The following is a 24,588-nucleotide window of genomic DNA, read 5'->3' as shown; positions in this document are numbered from 1 at the left end:
CAGCGTGGGGGCCGGGTCGCTGCCCAATGGGTGGGGGCGGCAGCAGCTGGGACCCCCGGGCAGCGCTGCACCTCAGCACGACACAACACAAGGGCCAAGTGATGCCAAGCGATGCCGGGTGATGGGCACAGACCCATGGGAGGAGCGGGGTGATGGGGAGGGACCCAGAGGAGAAGAGGGGGTGCTGGGAGGGAGCTCCGTGTCGCAGGGGTGCCGTCCCCCAGGCACACAGCCCCCCCGAGCAGGGCCGGGCTGGGGGGGGTGAAGGCGCTGCAGCGCTGGGGGAGGCCCAGGGCCAGGGCTGGGCTTGGTGCCCAGGCTGGGGATCAGATAAGGGAGGGACCAGCGGCTCCCGGCTGCCTCCAGACGCTGCTCGTGGCTCCAGACACGCACCGGCAGCTCCTGCTCGGTCCCGGGGACCCAGCGCAGCCGCCTGGCGAAGGCACCTGCCTGTGCCCTCCAGGGTCCCCACCACGCCCGGGGGCCTCCAGGTCCGAACCAGGGGACCCCCGGCCATGGGGCTGGGCTGTGGGGCCCAGGTGCAGGATGCAGCCCCAATGCAGGGTCAGGGTGCAGGATGCGGCCCCAGTGCGGGGTCAGGGTGCAGGATACAGCCCCAAACTGGGATGAGGGTGCGGGACGCAGCCCCAGTGCAGGGTTGGGGTGCAGGATATGGCCCAGGGGAGGGGCTGGCAGATGCTCGCACAAGGGGACTGGTGCCGGCATGGGCAGGTGGCAGCTCCCGCCCAGTGTCCCCAACTCGGCTGAGCTGGGGTGCATGGCTGGCGCACCCCCCTCCTTGGGGGTGAGGGTGGTCCCCATGCCCAGTCGCAGGAGGGACCCCGGCTCGGCAGCCCACGGTGGGCGCAGCATCCGTGCCTGCTCTGGGGATGTCACTGCGGTGCCACCTCCCTGTCACCCCCATCACCCCCTCACTGTGACCCTCTGCACGGGGACATCCGGCGGTTCTGGCAGCGCAGGAGGGGAAGCAGGCAGGGGTGCAGAAAAGGGGGCAAGGCAGGGTGTCAAGGCAGGGGTGTGCAGGCAGGGTGTGCAGGCAGGGATGTGCAGGCAGCGATGTGCAGGCAGGGTGTGCAGGCAGGGAGTGGAGCCCGTGGACTCTCAGCCTGTGTCCCAGAGCCAGAGCATCCCAGGCCAGGGAGGTGTCCGCGGTGGGGGACTCCAAGCCCTGTGCCGGGCCTGCCTGGCCCCTCGCCTGCCGAGCAGTTTCAGGCTGGCTGGACCCCCCGCACCCCCAGCAGACACCCTGCAGGTGCTGGCCGGGCTGCCTCGAAGCTCTGCGAGCTCAGTGGGTGAAGGCAGCCAGCGGGAAGAGGGTGCCGGCTGCCTCCAACTGTTGGGCGCTGCACGGGGCGAGGCGTCCCGCCGAGCCGGACACGGCCGAGGGGCTCTGCGCAGCGCACGTCCCTGCCGCCGTGCCCCGCTGCACACTCCCCGTCACCGCGACGCAGGCGGCCAGCGGGCACGGCTCACCGGTCACCGCCTCACTGCCTCGCCGGCCACTGCCTCACGGCGCCTTTCATTTGCTGCCCAAGGAGCTGCCGACGCGCCCACTGGCCGGTGCCCACCGGCTGCCGGGATGCTGCCAGGACGCCCCTGGGGACGCGGCGGGCGCAGGGGTCCCTGGGGTGCGTCTGCCCGATGCGGGGGTGCCCAGCCCCATGGTGGGCGCAGAGCTGGGCAGGGGCTCACACCAACAGCCTTTATTGGAAGCATGTACAGAGCAGCAATGCCCTCGCTGCCCCCCCGCCTCGCCCAGCACCGGGGCTCGGAGCAGCTCCTGCTGGCCCCGGCTCCGTGTCCCCCGGGCTGGGGTCTGAGCCCATCCCCCCGTCACTTCCCCGCTTTCTCGGCCGGCTTGTCAAAGAGCTCGGCGATGTCCAGCATGGCCTGGCGGATGTTCCTCCCAAAGCGCTTCGAGTCCTGCGGGGCAGCGCCCATGAGCCCCGTGGCCCCCAGCCCCCCGAGAGCGGGACCCGGCCCCCCCCCTGCCCCTGGGGCACCCCCTGCGCCCTGGGACCCCCAGCAGGTCCTGCACGGGCAGCACCGCAAGCCTGGAGTGAGGTGGGGGTCCCACAGGAGAGGGGCCGGGACGCAGTGGGGTCAGAGTCAGAGCTGCCCAAGGCCCATGGGGACCCCACAGGAGACCCTAGAGCATGGATGGCAACTGCAGCACCAGGAGAGCCACCGCTGCCTGCCCTGCCCGGGGAGCCCCCAGCCCCCGCTCTGGGGAGCCACCCCAGCCCCCAGCCCCAGCCCTGGGGCTCTCACCGTCTCGGAGCTAGAGAACTTGCTGGAGACGTGGAAGGTGATGAGGTTCTCACCCGCGATGATGTAGGAGACACCGTAGCCGTCATCTGCCACCTGCAGGGGGGGATGAGCGGGGCCACGGCACCTCCGGGGGCACCGGGCACCCACCTGGGGCGCCCGCCAGGGGCACCCCCCTGGGCCATGGGGCCATGGGGCTGGGCCAGGGGGCTGGGGCAGGGGGCACGCCGTGTCGGGCACGTGCCTGACCCAGAGCCACAGGGGTATGAGCTACAGACCCACGCTCCTGCCCCTTGCACACCCACCTGCCTGCCCCCACCCTGTGCACACCCGCACACCCCCTGCTCCCCCCCCAGCCCTGCTGACCCCCCCAGACTCCCCCGCGCCCCCCGGGGATGCTCACAGGGCCGAAGCCGCCGCCGTTGGAGACGTGGTCGGGGTACTTGTTCAGGTCGCACATCTTCAGCTGCTGCTGCGGCGTCTGGCTGGTGGAGAGGCGCCAGGGCTCCGACAGCACCTGCCCGGACCGGGCGTTGGTGCCACTGGCCAAGTGCCCCGCTGCACCCCGCTGCACCCCACTGCGCCCACTGCGCCACAATGCACCTTGCTGCACCCCGCTGTGCCCCTCTGCATCCTGCTATGCCTCCCTCCGCTGCAGCCCGCTGCAGCCCGCTGCCCACGGGTGCATGGGGCCGGGCAGGTACGTGTGCGCTGGCATCACCATGCGGGGTGCAGGTGCTGCACACCTGCATGCACAGGCAGCCACGTCTCTGCTCACGCCCTGGCTGCAGCACCCAGCTGGCGGTGCCATGCGCAGGGTGACACACACAGTGTGCCGTCGCTGTGGCATGTGGTGCCACGCTGGTGATGGCAGCTGGACGCGTGCAGCCCTTGCACACGTGTGTGCTGGTGACCCATGTAAGGGGGTGGTTTTTCCTCTGCGTGCCCATGCAGTGTCCCGTGTGCCGTGTGCGTTGCCATCACGGCGCGGTGCTGCCGCCCGCCCGGGCTCACCTGGGCCAGGAAGGGGGACTGCACCCCCAGGTAGCGGGACACTACGTAGAGGCAGAAGAGGTGCCGGTCGATGCCGGCCCCCGTCATGGCCATGCGGTACATGTGCTGGTGCTTCTCGGCCGCCAGTTTGAAGAGCCGCTGGCGCTCGGCTCGCTGCGGGGAGAGCCAGGCTGAGGGCAGGGGCAGGCCGGGGTCCCGTCACCCCCAACCCCGCCACCCCGGGTGCTCTGTGCGGGGTGAGTCCCTCCCTGGTCCTGCCCGGGGGAGGCAACGGCTGCGCAGCTCTGGGGGAGACGGTCCCGAGGGATGGGGACCTCTCCCAGAGACAGGGATATCCCCAAGAGATGGGGACCTCCACAGGGACAGGGACCCTCTCCAAGAGATGGGCACTTTCTCGAGGGATGGGGACGTCCCCAAGGAATAGGGACCTCTCCCAGAGATGGGGACCCCTATGAGGGATGGGGACCTCCCCGAGAGATGGGCACTTTCTCGAGGGATGGGGACGTCCCCAAGGAATAGGGACCTCTCCCAGAGATGCGGCCTCCCTGAGAGATAAAGATCTTCATGAGAGGTGGGGACCTCCGTGAGGGATGGGAACCTCCTCCAGAGACGGGCACTTTCTCCAGGGACAGGGTCATTCCCAAGGAATAGGAACATCTGCCAGAGATGGGGACCTCCCCAAGGGATGAGGATCACTGTGAGGCCTGGGGACCTCCCCTAGTGACAGGGACTTCTATGAGGAATGGGGACCTGCCCGGGGATGGGACCACCAGAGAGGGAGGTGCTGGCTGAGCCGGGCCGTGCAGGGACAGCCCCGACCTGGCTGGGGACAGCAGGATGGAGCCGCGGGCTCAGAGGGGAGGTCCGGGAAGGAGAGGCTGGGGGGCCGGACACCCAGACCCTGGCGCATTGCTCACGGTCTGCCGGGTGTCCGCCATGCTGCGCACGAAGGCGGTGGACTCGGCGGTGCAGGACCTTACTGTCTCCGTCCGGCCCTCGCGGAAGAGCCGCGTCATGGAGGCCTCGTAGGTGAGGCAGAAGCAGCCCTTGTCCTGCAGAGAGGCTGGCTCAGACCGGGGCGTGCCCGAGGGGATGCTATCCCGTCCCCGTCCCCATCCCATTCCTGTCCCCATCCCCATCCCTGGCCCCATCCCTGGCCCCATCCCGTCCCCGTCCCCATCTCCATCCCCATCTCCACCCCCATCCCCGTGCCGTCCCCATCCCATCCCCGTTCCCATCCCCATCCCGTCCCACCCGGGGCGGCTCACGCGGAAGTGGGCGAGCTGCAGGGAGATCTGGATGAAGGCGTCGGGGCTGGTCCGGCACTTCTTGATCAGCCCCTTCCCGAAGTCGGAGAACTGGAAGCAGCAGAAGTCCACGTCGTCGGCCAGCGCCTTGGCCAGGCGGTACGAGCTCTCGATGGCGGCACGGCACTGCGGAGAGGCGCAGCCGTGGTGGACAGGGCGCAGGGCACCGGCCCCCAGCCCCCCATCGCCCGGGGCGGGGGGACGCTGATGGCTCAGCCCCAGCCCTGGGCGCAGCCAGGGGCACCGGGACACCGGAGGGCCGACGGGACCCCGGTGCACTGATGCCGTGGGGTGCAGGGACTGGCCGGGGTGCAGAGAGCCCACCCCGCTGCCGTGGGGTGCAGGGGGACCCCGAGAGCTGCCTGCAGGGCCAGGGCAGGGGCACTTGGGGGTCGGACCCACCTCCTGGGTGATGTCCCACTGCAGGCGCTGGGGGGGGGCGAGCAGGGTGTCGGGCTCGCCCAGGCAGTGCCCCCCCTCGGTGTAGCCCAGCTGGAATTTTTCTGTCGCCAGCATGAACTGGGGGGAGAGGTGCCTCTGAGTGTGGGGCACTGGCCCCATGGCCCCCCAACATCGCTCCATCCCCCCCAATCCACCCCCTGGCTGTCCCACTCACCCCAGGGCAGCCCCACCCCCCCCCCCCCCACAGCACCACTCACCCCAGCTTGTCCCAGGGCTCCCCCCAGGGCAGCCCCCTGGGACCACCCTGCCCCCAGGAGGGGGGTGCCCAGTTTGGGGGTGCTCTACAGGTGTGCCCAACCCTGGGGGTGCCCAGCAGGCATGGCCACCTCTGGGAGTGCCCAACTGCGGGTCCTCTGCCCTGGGGTGCCCAATTGGAATACCCAGCCTGGGGGTGCCCAACTGGGGTACCTTGGGGTACCTGGCCTGGGGATGCCCAACAGGAGTGCCCAGCCCTGGGGGTGCCCACCTCTGGGGGTACCCAACTGGGGGTCCCCAGCCCGAATAAGGGTGCCCAACTGGGAGTGCCCAATGGGGCTTCCCATCCTTGGGGAGCCCAATAGGGGTGCCCAGCCTGGGGGTGCCCCCCCGCCCCCCCGTTACCTCCCAGAGGTGCCCGATGATGGGCGCGTCGGCCCAGGAGTGCTCGGCGTTGGCCCCCAGCTTCCCGTTCTTGTAGACCACCAGGGTGAAGGACTTGTCGAACCAGCTGCGGGAAGGGGGGGTGAGGGCAGGGTGGGCACCGCAGGGGGGGCTGGGGCGGGGGGGTGGGGGGGTGCCCACCGGTCGTAGCACTGGCCGTGCAGCAGGGATTTGGCGTAGGCGTCCATGCAGCCCTCCCGGCCTGGCCTGTAGCCGTGCTCCTCCTCATCCAGCGTCAGGAAGAAGGCCGCCCGTTCAATGGCGTCCAGCGACGCCTTGTTCTTCCCATGGCTGAAGAACCGGGCCCGAGCCTCGGCCCAGGGCACCCTGCCGGCACCGCCAGTGTGAGGGCACGGGGGGCTGGTGATGCCCACCATCCGCTGAGCCCCACGAGCCCGCCGCCCCGACCCACGCCGCAGCCCCCACCCTCGGGTGGCCCCAGGGTCTGGCACCGGGAGTGTGAGAGTGTGGGGTTGGCAATGCCCACTATCCCACGAAGCCCCCCAAGCCCACCACCTCCACGCCCCCGCTCCCACCCATGGGTGACCCCAGGGTCCGGCACCAGGAGTGTGAGGGCGCGGGACTGTCTTGCAAAGCCCCCCGAGCCCACCACCCCGACCCACACCACAGCCCCTACCCATGGGTGGTCCCAGGGTCTGACACTGGAAGCTCTCAGGGTGCAGGGCTGGCAATGCCCACCATCCTGCCAAGCCCCCTGAGCCCACTGCCCCCGTGCCCCAACCCACACTGCAGCCCCCACCCATGGGTAGCCCCAGGGTCCCCATCCTGGAGCATCTCCTCCATCCCCCCGTGCCCTGCTCCCGCCGCCCCAGGCAGCGTGCACAGCATCCCCAGCATCCCCAGCATCCCCAGCATCCCCAGCATCGCCAGCCTGCCCGGAGTGTGGGGACCCCGTGGTGGTGCCGGCACCTCTCGCCGGCGGTGAGTGCCGCCAGCCGCTCCTCGCCGGGCTGGGGGGGCGAGGGGTCGTCCAGGATGCGCTGGAACTGCAGCTCCAGGTCCCGGGGCCGCAGCACCTGCCCCCCGTAGTAGAGCCAGACCTTGTAGAAGCGGCCCTTGTGGTAGACGGCCAGGTGCTTGCTGTCCACCAGGTGCAGCAGCGTGTCTGGGGGGGACGCCGGTGTCACAGCCACCCCACGGCCCCGGGACCCCACCTGGGACGGACCCCGTGCGGGGGATAGGGGCTGAGCCCACCCGGGACAGACCCTGCGTGGGGGATGGGGGCTGAGCCCACCCGGGACGGACCCTGAGTGTGGGATGGGGGCTGAGCCCACCCGGGACGGACCCTGAGTGTGGGATGGGGGCTGAGCCCACCCGGGACGGACCCTGAGTGTGGGACGGGGGCTGAGCCCACCCGGGACGGGCCCTGCGTGGGGGACGGGGGCTGAGCCCACCCGGGACGGACCCCGAGTGTGGGACGGGGGCTGAGCCCACCCGGGACGGACCCTGCGTGTGGGACGGGGGCTGAGCCCAGCCAGGACGGACCCTGCGTGGGGGACAGGGGCTGAGCCCACCCAGGACGGACCCTGTGTGTGGGATGGGGGCTGAGCCCACCCAGGACGGACCCTGCGTGGGGGACGGGGGCTGAGCCCACCCAGGACGGACCCTGCGTGGGGAATGGGGGCTGAGCCCACTCAGGACGGACCCTGCATGGGGGACGGGGGCGGAGCCCACCCAGGACGGACCCCGCACGGGGGATGGGGTGCCCCCCGGCCCCCCGTACCCGTCTCCTTGCCGGGGATGCGGGTGGTGTTGAACATCCGTTCCGACTGGTAGGAGCACATGGGCACGATGCCCAGCGCCATCAACTGTGCAGGGCAGCGGTGAGGGGGGGCCGGGGCACCTGCGCCCCCACCTCCACCCCCTGCACCCCCAACCCCGGCCCCCCTGAACCCCCCAGCAGCCCCGGGACCCCGTGCCAGCCCCATGGCAGCTCCCCCCCGGCCCTACTCCTGCCCCACAGCTCCCTTGCCCCCCCTGCTCTCCCCGCCCCCCCAGCCCCACCAGACCCCCCAGCCCCCCGGATGCTCACGGGGGGGATCTCCCCGCGGTCCAGCTTGCGGCGGTACAGCAGGATGGCGTGCACCACGTTACCCGCCCGGGCAGCCTGGATGTGGCTGGGGGTCACGTAGAGGAAATCCTGGGGACGAGGGACGGGGCTCGGTGACGATGCCGGGGGACACCTGGTGGGGGTTTCGGTCATGCTGGCAGTCACCCCCCCCCTTACCATGGCGTAGTAGTTGCTGTTGACCATGAGCGGGCTGCGGCTGCGCAGGTAGATGTACTGCTCCCACCAGTCGCTCACCTATAGGGACAGGAACAGGGGTGGGAACGGGGTGCAGGACCCCCTGCCTCTAATGGCCCAGCTGGGGCACCGAGGAGGACCCAAGCCCCCCCTTCCCATGATCACGGAGGGACAACAGGACCGTGGGCTTGGGTTGGGATCACCATTCCTGGTACTGGCAGGGGGGACCACCGCCTCCAGCACCAGAGAAGCCCAGGGTACTCACGTAGTTGGTGGTCCACCAAGACTTGAGGATCAGGTACTTCTGCAGCCGTGGAGCCGTCTTCTCCTTGAACTCCTTGGCCAGAGCCTCCATCTTACTGTACTTCTCATCATCCATGAGCGGGCGCACCGACTCCAGGTACTGCGGGGAGGGGGCTCAGTGTGACCCCCCCATCCCTGTCCCACTGCGGACGGACCCCCCCTGCCCCGTCCCATCCCAGCCCCTTACCCGGGTGATGGTGGCTTCCACGGGGGGCACAGGGAGCTTGGGCAGAGCGCTCTGGAAGCTGTAGAGCAGGGGTTTGCGGACAGACAACACCTTCATCAGCGCCTGCCAGGCACGCGGAGAGGATGGAGGGGATGGGGCAGAACCGCAGGACCGCGGCGTGGCCATGCATCGCCCGCACACCAGCTCCTGCTGCTGGCATCACAAGTCCTGTGTGTGCCTGCTGCACCGCAGCTGGGTCCCAGCCCTGCGTGCTGCCCCTATCCCAGCCCTGCACCTCCCCTGCACCGCAGCCGGGTCCCAGCCCTGCGTGCTGCCCCTGTCCCAGCCCTGCACCTCCCCTGCATCACAGCTGGGTCCCAGCCCTGCGTGCTGCCCCTGCATCACGGCCGGGTCCCAGCCCTGCGTGCTGCCCCTGTCCCAGCCCTGCATGCTCCCCTGCACCGCAGCCGGGTCCCAGCCCTGCGTGCTGCCCCTGTCCCAGCCCTGCATGCTCCCCTGCACCGCAGCCGGGTCCCAGCCCTGCGTGCTGCCCCTGTCCCAGCCCTGCACCTCCCCTGCACCGCAGCCGGGTCCCAGCCCTGCGTGCTGCCCTGTCCCAGCCCTGCACCTCCCCTGCACCGCAGCTGGGTCCCAGCCCTGCGTGCTGCCCTGTCCCAGCCCTGCACCTCCCCTGCACCGCAGCTGGGTCCCAGCCCTGCGTGCTGCCCCTGTCCCAGCCCTGCACATTCCCCTGCACCGCAGCCGGGTCCCAGCCCTGCGTGCTGCCCCTATCCCAGCCCTGCACGTTCCCCTGCACCGCAGCCAGGTCCCAGCCCTGCGTGCTGCCCCTGTCCCAGCCCTGCACCGCAGCCGGGTCCCAGCCCTGCGTGCTGCCCCTATCCCAGCCCTGCACGTTCCCCTGCACCGCAGCTGGGTCCCAGCCCTGCGTGCTGCCCTGTCCCAGCCCTGCACCTCCCCTGCACCGCAGCTGGGTCCCAGCCCTGTGTGCTGCCCCTGCACCGCAGCTGGGTCCCAGCCCTGCGTGCTGCCCCTGTCCCAGCCCTGCACCTCCCCTGCACCGCAGCCGGGTCCCAGCCCTGCGTGCTGCCCTGTCCCAGCCCTGCACCTCCCCTGCACCGCAGCCGGGTCCCAGCCCTGCGTGCTGCCCCTGTCCCAGCCCTGCACCTCCCCTGCACCGCAGCCGGGTCCCAGCCCTGCGTGCTGCCCTGTCCCAGCCCTGCACCTCCCCTGCACCGCAGCTGGGTCCCAGCCCTGCGTGCTGCCCCTGTCCCAGCCCTGCACCTCCCCTGCACCGCAGCCGGGTCCCAGCCCTGCGTGCTGCCCTGTCCCAGCCCTGCACCTCCCCTGCACCGCAGCTGGGTCCCAGCCCTGCGTGCTGCCCCTGTCCCAGCCCTGCACCTCCCCTGCACCGCAGCCGGGTCCCAGCCCTGCGTGCTGCCCCTGACACCCCGGCCTGGACAGCTGCTCCTGCCTGTGCCCACCCTGGGCAGAGCTGCACAGGGCGGCTCTGGCCTCGCTGCCTGGTTCCTGCGGCTCCCCTGGGCCCCCGGCACCCACCGTCCCTGTGCCATGGAGCAGGCTCAGCTCGTCCCCACCGTCAGCAGCTTCGCAGCCAGCACCCCGCACCCACCATGCTGCACATGCACATGCGCATGCACACACGTGTACACACACACACATGTGTACACACACACACATGCATGCAGACGCAGACACTTTGCACCCCACGCCGCAGCATCCTCCTGCACCCACGCCGGCAGCACCCCCTCGGCACCACTTGCCCTGCCCTGCCAGGCTGGTGCCGGTGCCGGTGCCGGTGCCAGCTGCAGGTGCCGCTCACCACCCAGATCCTGGTGCTGCGGCTCATCTTGCCGTGGGGCTCAAACATCCAGCCGTGGTAGGAGAGGAGCAGCTTCAGCGCCTGCCGGAAGAGCAGGACGGCAGAGAGCCAGACGCCGGTGGAGAAGAGCACGGTGCTCACCATCGTCCGGCTCTCGTAGCTCAGGAGGCGGCTGCAGTGACAGAGGGGGTGAGGGGGGACGTGACAGGCTGGGGGACATGAAGGGCGGGACCCCCTCAGGGATGTCCCCATGCAGTGCCATGCCCGTGGTGTTGAGGGACATGGAGTGGGACCCCCCGGGGGATGTGCCCAAGTGGGGCTGTGCCCATGGGGTAGGGATGTGCGGGGTGGGACCCCCCGGGGGATGCTGCAGGCCCCCATGGCCATGCCAGTGGGGTTGGGGACATGAGGGGTGGGTGCCCCTGGGAGACAGGGCAGGCGGGGCTGTGCCCATGGAGTTGGGGGACGTGTGGGGCGGTCTCCACCAAGGGGCACAGCAGGTTGGGCCATGCTCCTGGGTTGGGACATGGCGGGTGGTCCCTACCGAGGAATGTGGTGGGTGAGACCATGCCCATGGGCTGGGACACGGGGGGTGGTCCCCACTGAGGGATGTGGCAGGTGGGGCCATGCCCATGGGTTGGGGGGGTGGTCCCCATCGAGGGATGTGGCGGGTGGGGCCATGCCCATGGGTTGGGGGGGTGGTCCCCATCGAGGGATGTGGCGGGTGGGGCCATGCCCATGGGTTGGGGGGGTGGTCCCCATCGAGGGATGTGGCGGGTGGGGCCATGCCCATGGGTTGGGGGGGTGGTCCCCCCAGCCGAGCTGCCTGCGCTCACCTCTCGGGCAGGCAGTGGCGGATGCGGGCGATCATCCCCAGGGAGGGGTCGACCTGGCAGTAGACAGAGCCAGCGGTGGCCATCACGACCACCATCCAGCTGGAGGGGGAGGCGGGGTAGACGCCGGTCAGGAAGCTGTTCTGTGGGCACAGGGGGGTCAGCGTGGCAGGGACGGCGGGAATGGGGGGGTCCGACCATCCGGCTGCCCCCGGCCAGGCCCACCTTGGCGCGGACCAAGCGCTTCTTCCAGGAGGAGATGCCAGCGAGGTAGAGCTGCTTCACGGCCTCGCGGCTGAGGTGGAAGTCCAAGCCCTCGGGGGTGACGGTGAACTGGAAGGCCACGGCCTGGTGAGCCTCCGCCATCCTGGGGGTCTGCCGGCACCTGCGGGGGGCACGGGGATGGTCACCCCCAGGACACACTGTCCGGGATGGAGGGGGGAGCTCTGCCCGGGCCAGCGCGGTGCACGGGCACCGGAGCAGCCTCGGAGGTGGCATGCCTGCCGCGGTGCCAGCACGGCCGCGTCCCATGGGAGCCTGCCAGCTCGGTGCGCGTGCTGCCTGCCGCGGCCCCGTCCCAGTCATGCGGCGCTGGCCAGGCGCCCACTGAGGGAAAGGTCAGTGCCGCCTCCGGCCCCAGCACCATCCCCAGCGCCTGGGGAGAGGGGACAGTGCTGCGGACACACCCCCGCTCGTGGGCAGCTGCCTGGCCCAGGCCCGCGGCGAAACCCTCGGAGGACGAGGCAGCACCTGCCCCTGCGCCGGCACATGGAACACGCCGTCCCCGCGCAGGCGGCCACGGCTGCACCAGGAACACCGCTGGCCGAGGCAGCAGCAGGAGCCGCAGGGCAAGCAGGGACCCCTCTGCGGGCACAGCCGGGCTCCCACAGGGTTCCCAGGGACCCTCTGGTGTCGGCACAGCCTGCGCCAGCCCGGGGCTCAGCCTGTGGGTGCTGCTGGAGCCCAGGCCTCGGGGCGGGGAGAGCCCCCGGTGCGGGTGTGCTAAGGGTGCTCTTTCACAAGGGCGTCCTTGGGCGGAAGGCAAACAGCAGCAGCTCAGCAAGAGCCAAGTCACACCGCTACCACTGCGCCACACGGCTACGCTGCACTGAAGTGCACTGCACAGCTGCACCGCACAGCTACACTGCACTGCGCTGCACTGAGCTGCATTGCATGGCTACGCTGCACTGCACTGGCATGCATTATACTGCACTGAACCGCGTTGCTCTGCGCTGTGCTGCACCACGCTGTGTTACACTGCACTGCACGGCACTGCACGGCATGGCACGGCATTGCCCTGTGCTGCACTGCCCTGCACGACACTGCATTAAAGCGCATCATCCTGCACTAAAGTGCACCGCAGTGCGTAGCACTGCCTGGCTGCAGGCTGCACTGCACCGTGCCCCGCTGTAGGCGATCACCCTGTGCTGCATGGCATGGCACGGCACGGCATGGCACTGCACGGCATAGCACTGCATGGCACTGCACAGCACTGCAGGGCGTGGCACTGCATAGAATCATGCACGGCATGGCACGGCCCGGCCTGGCACTGCACGGCACTGCATAGAATCATGCACGGTACGGCACGGCACTGCACAGCAAAGCCCGGCCTGGCACTGCACGGCCTGGCACTGCGTGTCACGGCGCGGCAGCATCACCATGGCTCCCGGGGACCCCACAGAGCCCATGTCCGCGGGTGGGATGAGGCCCCCGTGGGGCCGGGCCCCTCCGCCCCGCAGCGAGCGCCCCAAGGTCACCGGGGCACTGGGGGCCGGGCCGGGCCCGCCGGGACGCGGAGCCCCGGGGCCCCTCGGAGGGGGCCAGAAACCTCTGCCCGGCCCACGGAGCCCACCCCGCGGCCTCGGGCCCCGCTCCCGGGGCTGCGCTGCGGGCCGGGGGCGGCGGGGCCGGGAGCGGCGGGGCCGGGGCAGCACAGGAGGGACCCACAGCAGCGCGGGGAGCCGTGGGGCAGGGGGTGCAGAGGGGGCCTGGGGGACGCTCCCCCGCGCACACGGGTGGGACCCGGCGCCGGGCGGGGCGGGTGCGGGGCCGCGGGGTCCCCCGACGCCGGGGGGTGCCCGCCCCGTGCGGCTCCCGCCCCGTGCGGCTCCCGCCCCGGCGGGGCTCCCCCACGCGTGGGTTCCCCCGCCCGCCCGCCCGGGTGCCCGGTACCTGCTCGGGGGCGCGGACGGCGGGCGGCAGCCCCGGGGACGGCGGCTCCCTGCGCCCGCTGCGCCCCGGCGCCGGTAACCGGACACCGGCCGCGGGCGGGACCCGCTCCACGGCCCGGAATGGCAGCGGCGGCCGCCGCTCCGCCCCCGCACCGCCCGCGGCCCCGCTCCTCCCCCGGGCGGGGGGCCCGCTCCTGGGCAGGGACCCGCATCCCAGGAAGGGACCAGCACCCTGGGCACGGACTCCGCACCCCAGGCACGTACCCGCATCCCCAGGCAGGGACCGGCACTCCAGGAAGGGACCCACATCCCTGGGCAGGGACCCACATCCCTGGGCACGGACCTGCATCCCCGGGCAGGGACCCTGTCCTGGTTTCGGCTGGGATAGAGTTAATTTTCTTCCTAGCAGCTGGTACAGTGCTGTGTTCTGGATTTAGGGTGAGGATAACTTGACAACACCCTGATGTTTTAGTTGTTGCTGAGCAGTGCTTACTTGGTCAAGGACTTTCCAGCTTCCCATGCTCTGCCAGGTGCACAAGAAGCTGGGAGGGGGCACAGCCAGGACAGCTGACCCAAACTGGCCAATGGGGTATTCCATACCATATGACGTCATGCTCAGTGTATAAACTGGGGGGAGTTGCCCAGGGAGCAGCAATCGCTGCTCTGGGACGGGCTGGGCATCCATCGGCCGGGTGGTGAGCAATTGCATTGTGCATCACTTATTATTATTTTCCCTTCCTTTATCTGTTCTATTAAACTGTCTTTATCTCAATCCACGAATTTTACTTTTTTTTCCCCATTCTCTCACCCATCCCACAGGGAGGGGGGGGGGGGAGTGAGCAAGCGGCTGTGCGGTGTTTGGCTGCCTGCCGGGTTAAACCACAACAGACCCACATCCCAGGCAGGGACCGGCACCCCGGGCAGGGACAGTCTCCCCCAAGAAGGGATCCGCACGCTGGGAAGGGACCCGCATCCCCAGGAACAGACCGGCACCCTGGCCTTGCACCCCAGGGAGAGACCGGCTCCCCCAGGCAGGTCCCCGCACCACTGTAAGCCAATCCCCACCCCGGACCTGCCGTGGGCAGTGTGGCTGTGGGGCTGTCCTGGGGGTCCATGCACGGGGCAGGGCTGTGCAGGGCCTGTCCCACTCCCTGGGCCGTACGGGACTGCATCCTGCCACGCATGGCAGCGGAGCAGGGCAGCGCCAGGCAAGGGCAGGCAGAGGGGAGGCCGCTGCCCGCCGTGCCTGGGAGGCCCTGGCCTTCCCCTCCCCACTCACTCCGGAGCAGACAGGAGGCAGCTGCCCGCGCTGCCTGTGCTGCCCACCTGCAGCTGGAAGGGCGTCTGGAGGAGGCTCCAGTGCAGCAGCAGCACAGCCCCCCGGCCTCGGCCCCCCAGACCCCGTCCCAGGGGAAGGGCTGCTGTCCCAGTGATGGCAGGGGGTGCGCGTGGGGCACGAAGGAGGGCAACGAAGCTGGTGAAGGGCCTGGAGCACAAGTCTTATGAGGAGCGGCTGAGGGAACTGGGGTTGTTTAGCCTGGAGAAGAGGAGGCTGAGGGGAGACCTCATCGCGCTCTACAACTACCTGAAAGGAGGGTGTAGCGAGGTGGGTGTTGGTCTCTTCTCCCAAGTAACTAGCGATAGGACAAGAGGAAATGGCCTCAAGTTGTGCCAAGGGAGGTTTAGATTGAACATTAGGAAAAATTTTTTTACTGAAAGAGTGGTCAGGCCTTGGAACAGGCTGCCCAGGGAAGTGGTGGAGTCACCATCCCTGGAGGTATTTAAAAGACGTGTAGATGAGGCCCTTAGGGACATGGTGTAGTGGGCATGGTGGTGTTGGGTTGACGGTTGGACACGATGATCTTAGAGGTCTTTTCCAACCTGTATGATTCTATGATTCTATGATTCTATGATTCTATGTGCTCGGTTGTGTGCCTGGTGCCCGCCATGGCCAGAGCTCAGCCCCAGCACGAGACCCCCAGGCCTCTGCCGCCCCAGCCCATGCCCCACCGAGCTGCCTGCCGGCCATGGGGCTATAAATAGCCGGTATGTGGGTGAAAGAAGAGCTGGGCGAGCGCTGAGGGGGAGCGCTGGGCCCCAGCCCCCCACGCCACCCCATGCTCGGCTCCACGTGTGCCGGCGGGCAGCTCCTGGCCAGGGCAGCCGAGGTTGGGCAGAAGGCAACACAGCGCAGCCCTGGCCAGGGGGTGCAGGGGAAGGTGGCCACCGGGAAGGCAAAGCCACGAGCCCCCGCCGCTCCCGGAGCTGCTGATGAGGAAGGTTCTGTTGAAGAGCTGCGCCGTGCCAAAGCTCCGCTCATCGGCATGGACGGGCAGAGCCATGACCCGCTGCCAGGCCTGGCTGGGAGCACTGAACCCATGCCTGCCTGCTACCCCCAAGCACCCGCGGAGCATTGCCCCTCCCCGGCGGGGCTGCAGGGGGGGTCAGGGCAGCACCAGGCATCGCCCAGAGACGCAGAGAGAGTAACCGAAGGCTTGGAGCAGCACAGGCGGGTTTGCCGTAGTGCAAACCACAGCTGCCGCAATGGGTGAGATCCTCCTCGCCGGCTGCAGGGTCAGGGCGGGGAGCAGCACCTGCTCCCGGGCGCTGGGTGGGCACCGGGAGCATCCCTGCAGGGTGGGGGGGGGCACAGCCTCGGGCTCCTGCATCCCCATCGCAGTCTGTGCCCCACACCGTCCCCGGGCAGGCATAAGCTGCGGCACCCGCTGCCCGTCCCAAGCCACAGCCCCCACCGACCCCCCCAGTGCTGGCTAGAAGCTCTGGGGAGAGGGTTGGCACATGCTGCTGTGGGGCAGCCCCCCACCCGCTGCGACAGCCCACCAGCGGGAGGCAGGACAGCCTGGGACAAGCTGGGGCTGGGGCTGCGGGCGAGCGGGGAGGAGGCGGTGGCCACGGGGACATAGAGAGCAAGCAGGCGTCGTGCACCACCGCAGCGTTTATTGGTCTGAGGACAGTTTACATTCTGCTGTCAGGAGGGGAGAGGAGGAGCAGCCCCCAGCCCCCAGCCCCGGCCTGGCCGAGCAGCCAAGAGCCGCAGGGAAGCCCAGCCGGGGCACAGGGGCTGGCGGAGCAGCTCGCAGGTCCTGCCTCGGCCCCAGAGGTCTGGGGAGGGGTGTGGGGGGGAACGAGACGCAAGCGTAGGTCCCCCGCACCCCTCTGCCCCCAGCAGCACCCCAGGACCTCTCAGCATCCCTGCCTGGACCCCCCTCAGCAGGCAGGGCCACAGCTCCAGGCAGGACCGTGCAAGGGGCAGCCAGGACGGCCGAGCCACCTGTCCCCCCCTCATCTGGGCTGCACCAGCCGGGGCAGGGGGGTCCCACCAGCCAGGACTCGCAGCTCAAGCCCCGCTCAGTGCTGGCAGTGCAGAGGCAAGGGACATGCCACCCCAGAGGGGCTGTGCAGCGAGGGGCAGCCGTGGGCAGCACCACAGGGGCAGGTGGGGACAGGGCACTGCCAGGCAGGGCTGGGGCAGCTGCCTCCCCCCTCTGCCAGGGGCCATCTCTGCAGCAGTGGTGGCAAAGACACAGCCCCGCGGCCGACGTGCCACCTCTCCAAGCAGGACGCCCCCTTTTCCAGGGGGCACGCACCTGGGCAGACCCACCTCTCTCCCTGCATCGCTGCGCAGCTCTGGGGAGCAGAGACAGACACCAGCCCCCGAACTGTTACAGCCCCCATCTGGGCAGCCCAGGCTGGTGGGCAGCCCACCCAGGAGGGGACACCACGTCCCTGGTCTGCCCCGTGGCACGGGCGCTGCCAGGGCAGGCAGGGGGAGGCTGTGGAGTCGAGGTGGGTGCAGGCAGGGCAGAGGCAGCCACTCTCAGGAGCACTGCGCCTTGTGCTGGAAGTAGGCCTCGAAGCGGCTCTGTGCATAGTCCTGGGGCCAGAAAGGGGAGTCAGGGACTGCCTGTGCTCCCGACACCCCCAGCCCCCTGCCCACCCCCCGCCCCGACACCCTGCGTCAGAGGAGGGGCGATGTGCAAGGGATCCCCAGGCAAGCCCTGAACAAGGCACCCACGGGCAGCGCTCACCAGGTACCCGAACTTGATGGTGGAGATCTTCGCCTGCAGGATGGACCACAGGCCCCAGAAGAAGTGAGAGGCCAAAGCGAACCTGATGGAGAGCAGTCGTCAGCTCCGCCGGGACGCCCTCCCTGCCCCACACCAACGGCGTGCAGGAGGGAGCAGGACAAGGGGTTTGGGGATGCTGCCCTCTCTGTGCAGCGGGGGCCAGGGGACATGCCCCCAGGACGGCCCCCATGGCCGCAGGGACCCCCCTTTGCCCCAGTGTGCCCCTCACCGGTTGATCTCCGTGAGCATCTCCTCCTCGATGCGAGCCTGCTCCTCGTGCGTAGTGTCCCCGCGCCGCCCCGAGTCCTCCGAGAGGTAGTGCCGGACGAAATGCAGCTGGAAGGGGCAGAGCAGGCAGGGACGCTGCCGACGGCGGGCAGGGGGCTGGGCTGCCTGCACCACCCCAGCACTGCCATGTCTGGCACACCCCCGCCAGCCTCCACGAGGCCCCCTCGCCTCGCCCCCCCTTGCCGGGAGCCCCCCTGCCCGCTGCCGAGGCACAGGGCAGCTCTACCTGCTGCTGCCGGCTGGGGTAGTTCTCCGGGGAAGCCTTGAAGAAGGGCCAGGAATCGTGGGTGTAGTTGTAAACCCACTCACAGAAGTGGTTGCCGATATCGAAGCCCCTGGGGAAAGGGGAGGGTGAGCAGAGCCCTGGCCTCTCACAAGCAGGAGACCAGACGCCCGTGCGGGGCCCAGCACAGCCCCCCGCAGCCCCCAGACCCACCGGTAGTTGTAGCTGCTGTACTCGAAGTCGATGAGCATGAGCTTGTCAGAGGAGGACGCCTCGTGCCCAGCCAGCAGCAGGATGTTCCCTGTGGAGAGAAGGGGCTGGCTCAGGGGGGCGGGGGGGACCCCCCAGCTGTCCCGGAGCCGGGGGCAGCTGCAGGCAGGGGCAGGAGGCCCAGCCTATGCCCAGGGGTGGGCAGGGAGAGAGACCGGCTGCAGACCAGGCTTCCGCGAGGGGCAGCACCCGCCTGCCCGCCGCGCTCACCCTCCTGGACGTCGTTGTGGCAGAAGACCACCGGCGAGGGCGTGGACTCCAGCAGCTCCCTGCAGTTCAGGGGAGAGACGCCTCAGAGGGGCAGGACCTGCCGGCCCTCGCCCACCAGCCGCAGGGACGTGCGGGCCACCATGGCCGCTGCACGTGGGTGGACAGAGCTACAGACACAGCTGGGATCCGGAGCGCGAGGAGCCGGGCAGGAACCCTGCCCCGGGGACGCAGGGACCCCGCCGAGAGCCGCCCCCCTGGAGCCTGCGTGGGGCCCTCGGGTGGAGGGCACCTTCCGAGGACACGGGACAGAAGAGACCAGCTTCCAGAGAAGCCGAGTGGGCTCCCCGTGAGGAGGCTGGCAACGGAACGGCGTCAGCCCCCGCCCCAGGCCACGCCAGTGGGCAGGTCAGGTTCACCTGAGGCTCTTCATCTCTTCCTGCAGGTTATAAGTCTTGAGGTGGTTGAACTTCTTCAGCTGCTCTTCCTCCGGGAAGGTGAGCTCTGAAATCTGCTTCAGATACCTGGAGCGCAGGGGACACCATGGCGGTGGGACAGACGCCCCTGGGCGCTGCCACCCCACTGCATCACCTCTCTCCCCAGCCCAATGCAGAGCCGGGGCCACCGAGGAGCTGCCGCGGAGCTGCTCCGCACCCTGTTCCTGTGGGCCCCACTGGCAGCCAGCCGGGAAACCTCCCCGTGCTCTGGAGCCTGCAGGATTTCAGGGGCTGAGGTGATCTGGGAGACCGCACAGGACAGCGGCTGCCCTCACCACTCCATGGTCCCAAAGAGCCACTTGGGCTCCTTGTTGAAGGGCATCACCATGCCGTGGAACCGGGACATCTTCACCGCGATCTCCTTGGAGATGTCGGGGTCCCGCAGGTCCTCGGTCCGCAGGCGCCGGCTCTGAGGGGACACAGCAGCGATGTCAGCAGCCTGCCCGTCCCGGGGAGCTGGCTCTGCCCTCGGCGCCACGAGGAGCCCCGTGGGGCGTCTCTTCCTGCGGCAGCTGGCTGGAGCCGGGGCGAGGAGCCCCCCGAGGCAGGCTCCCGCAGGACAGGGCTGGGGGGAGAGCCCGTCCTGTACCGGAATGTACTGCTCCAGCCGCCCCTGGGGGAAGACCCCGTAGAGCCGCGGCCCCAGCGCCCGCTCGGCCAGGATGGCGAACATCACGCTCTCCAGCACCAGCGAGTCCACGCCCTGCGAACGCAGGCAGTGAGCCCCCATGGCCCCCCCCCCCGCGGCCCCGCAGGAGACCAGGGCAGCTGCCAGGCCCGGGCTGGGAGGAAGATGCCAGCAGAGCCCCGAGCCCCGCAGCTGCTTGGGGACTGCTGGTTGGCAGGGGCTGCTGGTCGGGGGGGCTGCCGGTCAGGGGGGGCCCGGCGGTGCCCGCGCTCACCTGCAGGATGGCCCCGTAGACGCGCAGCAGCACCTGCCGGGGCTCGTCCCCCACGCTGAGGATGTGCTCCGGCAGCGCGCACTTGAACAGCAGGTTGCTGAGCCCCCCGCTGCCGGCACAGGCTGGTCAGGGGCTGCGGGGGTGTCACTGGGGGGAGGGCTTGGGCATGGCGGGGGGGCAACTGGGGCAGCTGGAGGGGGATGCAACTGCAGGAGGGCCAGGGGCACTTGGCAGGGGACTGGGCCACCAGTGGGGGGGCAGCTGGGGAACATTGTAGGCAGGGGCTGGGCCATTGGTTGGGAGGCAACTGGGGGCCACTGGGGGGGGGGGCTGAGCCACTGCCTGGGGGGCAACGGGGGGCCACTAGGGGGGGACTGCGCCAGCGGTTGGGGGGCAACACGGGGCCATTGGGAGGCGGGACTGGGCCAGCGGTTGGGGGGCAACATGGGGCCATTGGGAGGCGGGACTGGGCCAGCGGTCGGGGGGCAAGAGGGGCACCGGGCGGAACACGAGAGACTGGGGCACCTGACGGGGGACTTGTGGGGAGGACTGGAGCACCGGGGGGGGACGGGCAGGGCCACCGGTCGAGGGGGGGCTGGGGCACCGCGGGAGACAGGACAGGGCCACCGGTCGGGGGCTGGGCCTAGGAACTGGGGATGGGGGAGGCACCGGGGGAGACAGGACGGGGACACCGGGGTGGCGCAGGGGGAGCCGAGGCGAGGACACCGGGGCGCGGGCCTCCGGTTCCGGTTCCCGGTTCCGGCTCGTACCTGACGGGCCCGATCCCGAACTCCTCGGGCCCGATGAGCTTCCAGGAACCGGCGAGGAACTCCCGGCACCAGGCATAGGCCTGCAGGCGGGTGGCGGCGGGCACAGCCCCGGTCCCGGTCCCGGTCCCGGTCCCGGTCCCGGCCCCGCTCCCCCGTCCCGCCGCCGCCATGGCCGCCCCGCTCCGCCCCGTTGGGCCGCGACGGGCGGCTCCGCCCGTCGCGGCCCAGCGGGGCGGGGCGGGGCGCCGTCTGGTCCAATAGGAAAGCGCGCCCGGTGATGACGTTTTGAAGCGCGGCCAATGGGCTTGAGCGGCGGGGATGCGGCGGAACGTGGAGGTGAAGGCGCGCCTGAGGGCGCTGGCGGCGGCGCGGGACGCGGCCGAGCGGCTGGGGGGCCCGGGCCGAGGCCTGGTCCAGGCCGACACCTTCTTCCGCGTCCCGCGGGGCCGCCTCAAGCTGCGCCGCACCCCGGTGAGTGCGGGGCCCCGGACGGGAGGGAGCCAGGCCTCGGGGGGGCGGTTCCCGGAGTGGCCTTGGGGAGGGGCCGCCTGTGGGGCCGGCCTGGCCCTGACCCTGACCCTGACCCTGGCCCTGCCTGACCCTGGCCCTGGCCCTGGCCCTGGCCCTGACCCTGCCTGGCCCTGGCCCTGACCCTGCCTGGCCCTGGCCCTGGCCCTGGCCCTGGCCCTGCCTGACCCTGGCCCTGGCCCTGCCTGGCCCTGACCCTGCCTGGCCCTGGCCCTGCCTGGCCCTGACCCTGGCCCTGCCTGGCCCTGACCCTGGCCCTGGCCCTGCCTGGCCCTGGCCCTGCCTGGCCCTGGCCCTGGCCCTGACCCTGCCTGGCCCTGACCCTGCCTGGCCCTGGCCCTGGCCCTGGCCCTGCCTGGCCCTGGCCCTGACCCTGCCTGGCCCTGACCCTGCCTGGCCCTGACCCTGCCTGGCCCTGGCCCTGGCCCTGACCCTGCCTGGCCCTGACCCTGCCTGGCCCTGGCCCTGCCTGGCCCTGGCCCTGGCCCTGCCTGACCCTGGCCCTGGCCCTGCCTGACCCTGGCCCTGGCCCTGCCTGGCCCTGGCCCTGGCCCTGACCCTGCCTGGCCCTGACCCTGCCTGGCCCTGGCCCTGGCCCTGGCCCTGGCCCTGGCCCTGACCCTGCCTGGCCCTGACCCTGCCTGGCCCTGGCCCTGGCCCTGGCCCTGCCTGGCCCTGACCCGCCGCCTTCCCAGGACGGGCGGGGGGAGCTGATCTTCTACGAGCGCCCTAACGCCACCGGCCCCAAGCTCTCCTGCTTCAGCATCACCCCCACGGACGACCCTGATGGCCTAGAGGTGAGTTGCTGGGGCCGCCACCCAGACAGCGCGCCCGGGGGTGCTGGCTACTCCCCGCCACGGGGCTGTGTGGGGTGCCCAGCACCCGCGACATGGCCAGGGCCTTGCTGGGGGCTTGTGCCCTCGGCTTTGTCGCCTGGCATGGCCTGGCGCTGCGGCTGCCCCTTCCCGGGGTGGCTGCCGGCTGCGGGCAGCTCATCTCCCGGTGCGCAGGCGGTGCTGGCGCAGGCGCTGGGCGTGCTGGGCGTGGTGAGGAAGGAGCGTCTCCTCTACCTCGTGGGACAGACCCGGGTGCACCTGGACAGCGTGGAGGGGCTGGGGGACTTCCTGGAGCTGGAGGTGAGTGGGGCACGGCTGGGGCCTGGGTGTCGGCCCCGGGTGCCCCGGGGCTCACCCTCCCCGTGCCCGCAGGTGGTGCTGACCGAGGAGCAGACCGCGGAGGACGGCGAGCACGTGGCCCGCCAGCTGATGAAGGAGCTGGGGATCGAGGAGAAGGACCTGATCTCTGGGGCCTACCTGGACCTGCTGCTGGCCAAGGGGGAGTTGGGCTTATGAGGGCTCACTGGTGTCCCCACACCAGGGGCAAAGCCTCCTCTCTGCCACCCCTCACCCGGGCTGTGACAGCACACCTGAGAGCAGCGGGGACAGGGCCAGCCCACCCCGCTGCTGCCCCACGCCCTTTGCTGCACAATAAAAGCTGGGGATGGATGGTGTCTGTGCCTGGGACCGGCTGCTCCGGTGGGCGCTCGGGCCTCGGTGCTCAGGTCAGGGCACCCACGGTCGCCCCTTGCCACCCCCCCTGCAGCAGGGAGAGGAGTGGCAGCCCTGGGGCGGCTCCGAGCTCTCCCCCTGTGGGGTGCAGGGCCCTGGGGCAGGGGCGCAGGACAGGGGGAGAGGGCTGTGATGGGCAGCGGTGCTCAGCCCTGAGCCGGGATTACGTCCTCTCCCCACACTTGGCACCAGCCAGGGCCACGGGCTGTGCCGGGAGCAGAGCCCAGCGGTGCCGCAGGCAGGGGGGGCTCCGGGCTGCTGTGGCAGCAGATGGGTTGGCAAGGGGGGCTGGGGGGGCTGGAGGCATCTGTGCTGCTGTGCCATCTGCCTGCTGCTGGCCAGCTGGTCCCCATAGCCTGATGCTGCCCGAGGGAGGAGACCGGGCAGGGCCGGGGGGCCGAGCGGGCACTGGGGGGTCTGTGGGGTCTGGGCAGGGCTCACCCAGGGGGCCAACATGGGTCTGGGGCCAGAGGGCCAAGGGGCAGGGGCTGCGGGGCTGGGGGCTGCTGCCCACGCTGCTCCTCTGCCCTCCCCGAGGCTGGGAGCCTGGCAGAGACGGGGCCCTGGGGCCCTGCCCGGCCCGGTGCACCCGGCAGCAGCCGCTCATGCCGAGTCTATCCACGTGTGCCATAGCCCCTGCCTGCGGTGCCAGAGCCCCACGGCAAGGGATGCCGGGAGAGTGAAGGCCCGTGGGGAGCCGTAGGCAGGAGCAGGCGGCGAGGCTGTGCCTGGGGACCGGTGGAAGGGGAACGGCCACGGCCCCCGCTCTGCCCAGGAGTCTCTGTCCTCCTGTCCCCAAACCCACCCTGTTAACGGGGCGCTGCTGAGCCCCTCGTTTGCTGGGGAGTGTGTGAGCTTCACGGGGGAGGGCGTCTCCTCTGACAGCCGCCTCCCCAGGAGCCCACATCTGGGGGTGCTGGAAGGGCCGTGCCATGCCGCGGGGTCAGCCCTTCCCCAGCCACTGCGCCCAGGGCCCCTCGCAGCCTGCCCCGCGCCCGCCGGCCGTCTCCAGCCCCAGCCCAGGCGTGGCTCCTGGCAGGTAACAGCCCTCTCCCGGGAAAGTGTCTCCCCTTCCCGCCTGTCTCCCCCAGGGAAGCCGCAGGCGGGGAGCGGGGGTGCTGGGGGCTCACTGCAGCCCTTCTCGGGGCACAGCCACACCAGCACCGTCTCGTGCTCCCCGAGCCCCGTGGAGCTGGGAGGGGGTACCCACCCCCGACCAGGGACCCAGCGCAGAGCACGGGTGTCTGTCTGCTCCGTGGGAGGCCGGTGGGACGGGCGTCGGTGCAGGCATTGGTGTTGGTGGCGGAAGGATGGATGGTGGCTGCCCGACGTCCCGCTGCTGCCCTGGTGTTGTCCCACAGGACGGGCAGCGCCCGTCAGGCAGCTGCTGCCTGCATCCGGGAATGGATCGAAACCCCCCTGGGGTTCAGCCAGCTGCCCTCACCGGGGCAGTGAGGGGCTGCGGGGGGCGGTTGGAGAAGGGGAACTGTACGATGGGTCCCTGGGGCCCGGCACAGGGCCGTGGCGCGGCTGGCTGGGGGGAGCACAGCCCAGCCCTGCCGTGAGCCGGTCCCAGCAGAGGCCCAAGAACTGTGAAGAGGGGCTGGGGCACCAGCCCCCCCATTCCCCACTGCCTTTGGACCCCCCCCAATGCAACCTGTTCCCCAGTGCATGGATTCCCCCACTGCCCCCAGGCCCCCATGGCCCCTCGCTGCCTTGCTAGCCCCACAGCCTCCACTGCCCCCCTGCCCCCCCCCGCGTCCTGTCGCCTGCTGCATGGCCCCCCAAACACACTGGCTTGTGGGACCCACTGTCCCCTATGGCCTTCTGTGCCCCACCTCTGCCCCCCCCCGGCACAGACCTCCCCTGCCTCCGTGTCCCCCTCTCTCTGTGCCCCCACCACTTTCCAGCCCCCACAGTGCAGATTGTCCTCACT

At 70.6% G+C, this 24,588-nt stretch overlaps 2 protein-coding genes across 2 annotated transcripts; both read right to left on the bottom strand.

The window, feature by feature from the left end:
- Positions 1-1,710: 1,710 nt before the first annotated feature.
- CPT1B (carnitine palmitoyltransferase 1B) lies at positions 1,711-13,421 on the bottom strand. Its single transcript, XM_075140924.1, has 19 exons — positions 13,313-13,421; positions 11,366-11,525; positions 11,144-11,283; positions 10,308-10,479; positions 8,468-8,569; positions 8,243-8,380; positions 7,960-8,037; positions 7,765-7,872; positions 7,456-7,540; positions 6,642-6,837; positions 5,853-6,038; positions 5,673-5,778; positions 5,013-5,129; positions 4,572-4,736; positions 4,221-4,355; positions 3,304-3,456; positions 2,693-2,806; positions 2,293-2,385; positions 1,711-1,944 (listed from the first exon to the last, which is right to left on the bottom strand). The coding sequence occupies exons 2-19, from the start codon at positions 11,504-11,506 to the stop codon at positions 1,855-1,857; spliced, it is 2,319 nt and encodes a 772-aa protein (XP_074997025.1). The 5' UTR covers positions 11,507-11,525; positions 13,313-13,421; the 3' UTR covers positions 1,711-1,854.
- A 2,828-nt stretch (positions 13,422-16,249) lies between these two features.
- On the bottom strand, positions 16,250-20,758 carry CHKB (choline kinase beta). Its single transcript, XM_075140940.1, has 11 exons — positions 20,557-20,758; positions 19,787-19,895; positions 19,474-19,587; positions 19,160-19,293; positions 18,807-18,911; positions 18,391-18,449; positions 18,124-18,211; positions 17,914-18,022; positions 17,629-17,735; positions 17,361-17,442; positions 16,250-17,206 (listed from the first exon to the last, which is right to left on the bottom strand). The coding sequence occupies exons 1-11, from the start codon at positions 20,724-20,726 to the stop codon at positions 17,150-17,152; spliced, it is 1,134 nt and encodes a 377-aa protein (XP_074997041.1). The 5' UTR covers positions 20,727-20,758; the 3' UTR covers positions 16,250-17,149.
- Positions 20,759-24,588: the final 3,830 nt, after the last annotated feature.

Source organism: Calonectris borealis, chromosome 1 (assembly GCF_964195595.1).
Source record: "Calonectris borealis chromosome 1, bCalBor7.hap1.2, whole genome shotgun sequence".
Taxonomy (NCBI): Eukaryota; Metazoa; Chordata; class Aves; order Procellariiformes; family Procellariidae; genus Calonectris; species Calonectris borealis.
The sequence above is the reverse complement of the archived record's forward strand: the minus strand, read 5'-3'. Positions and strand labels throughout refer to the sequence as shown.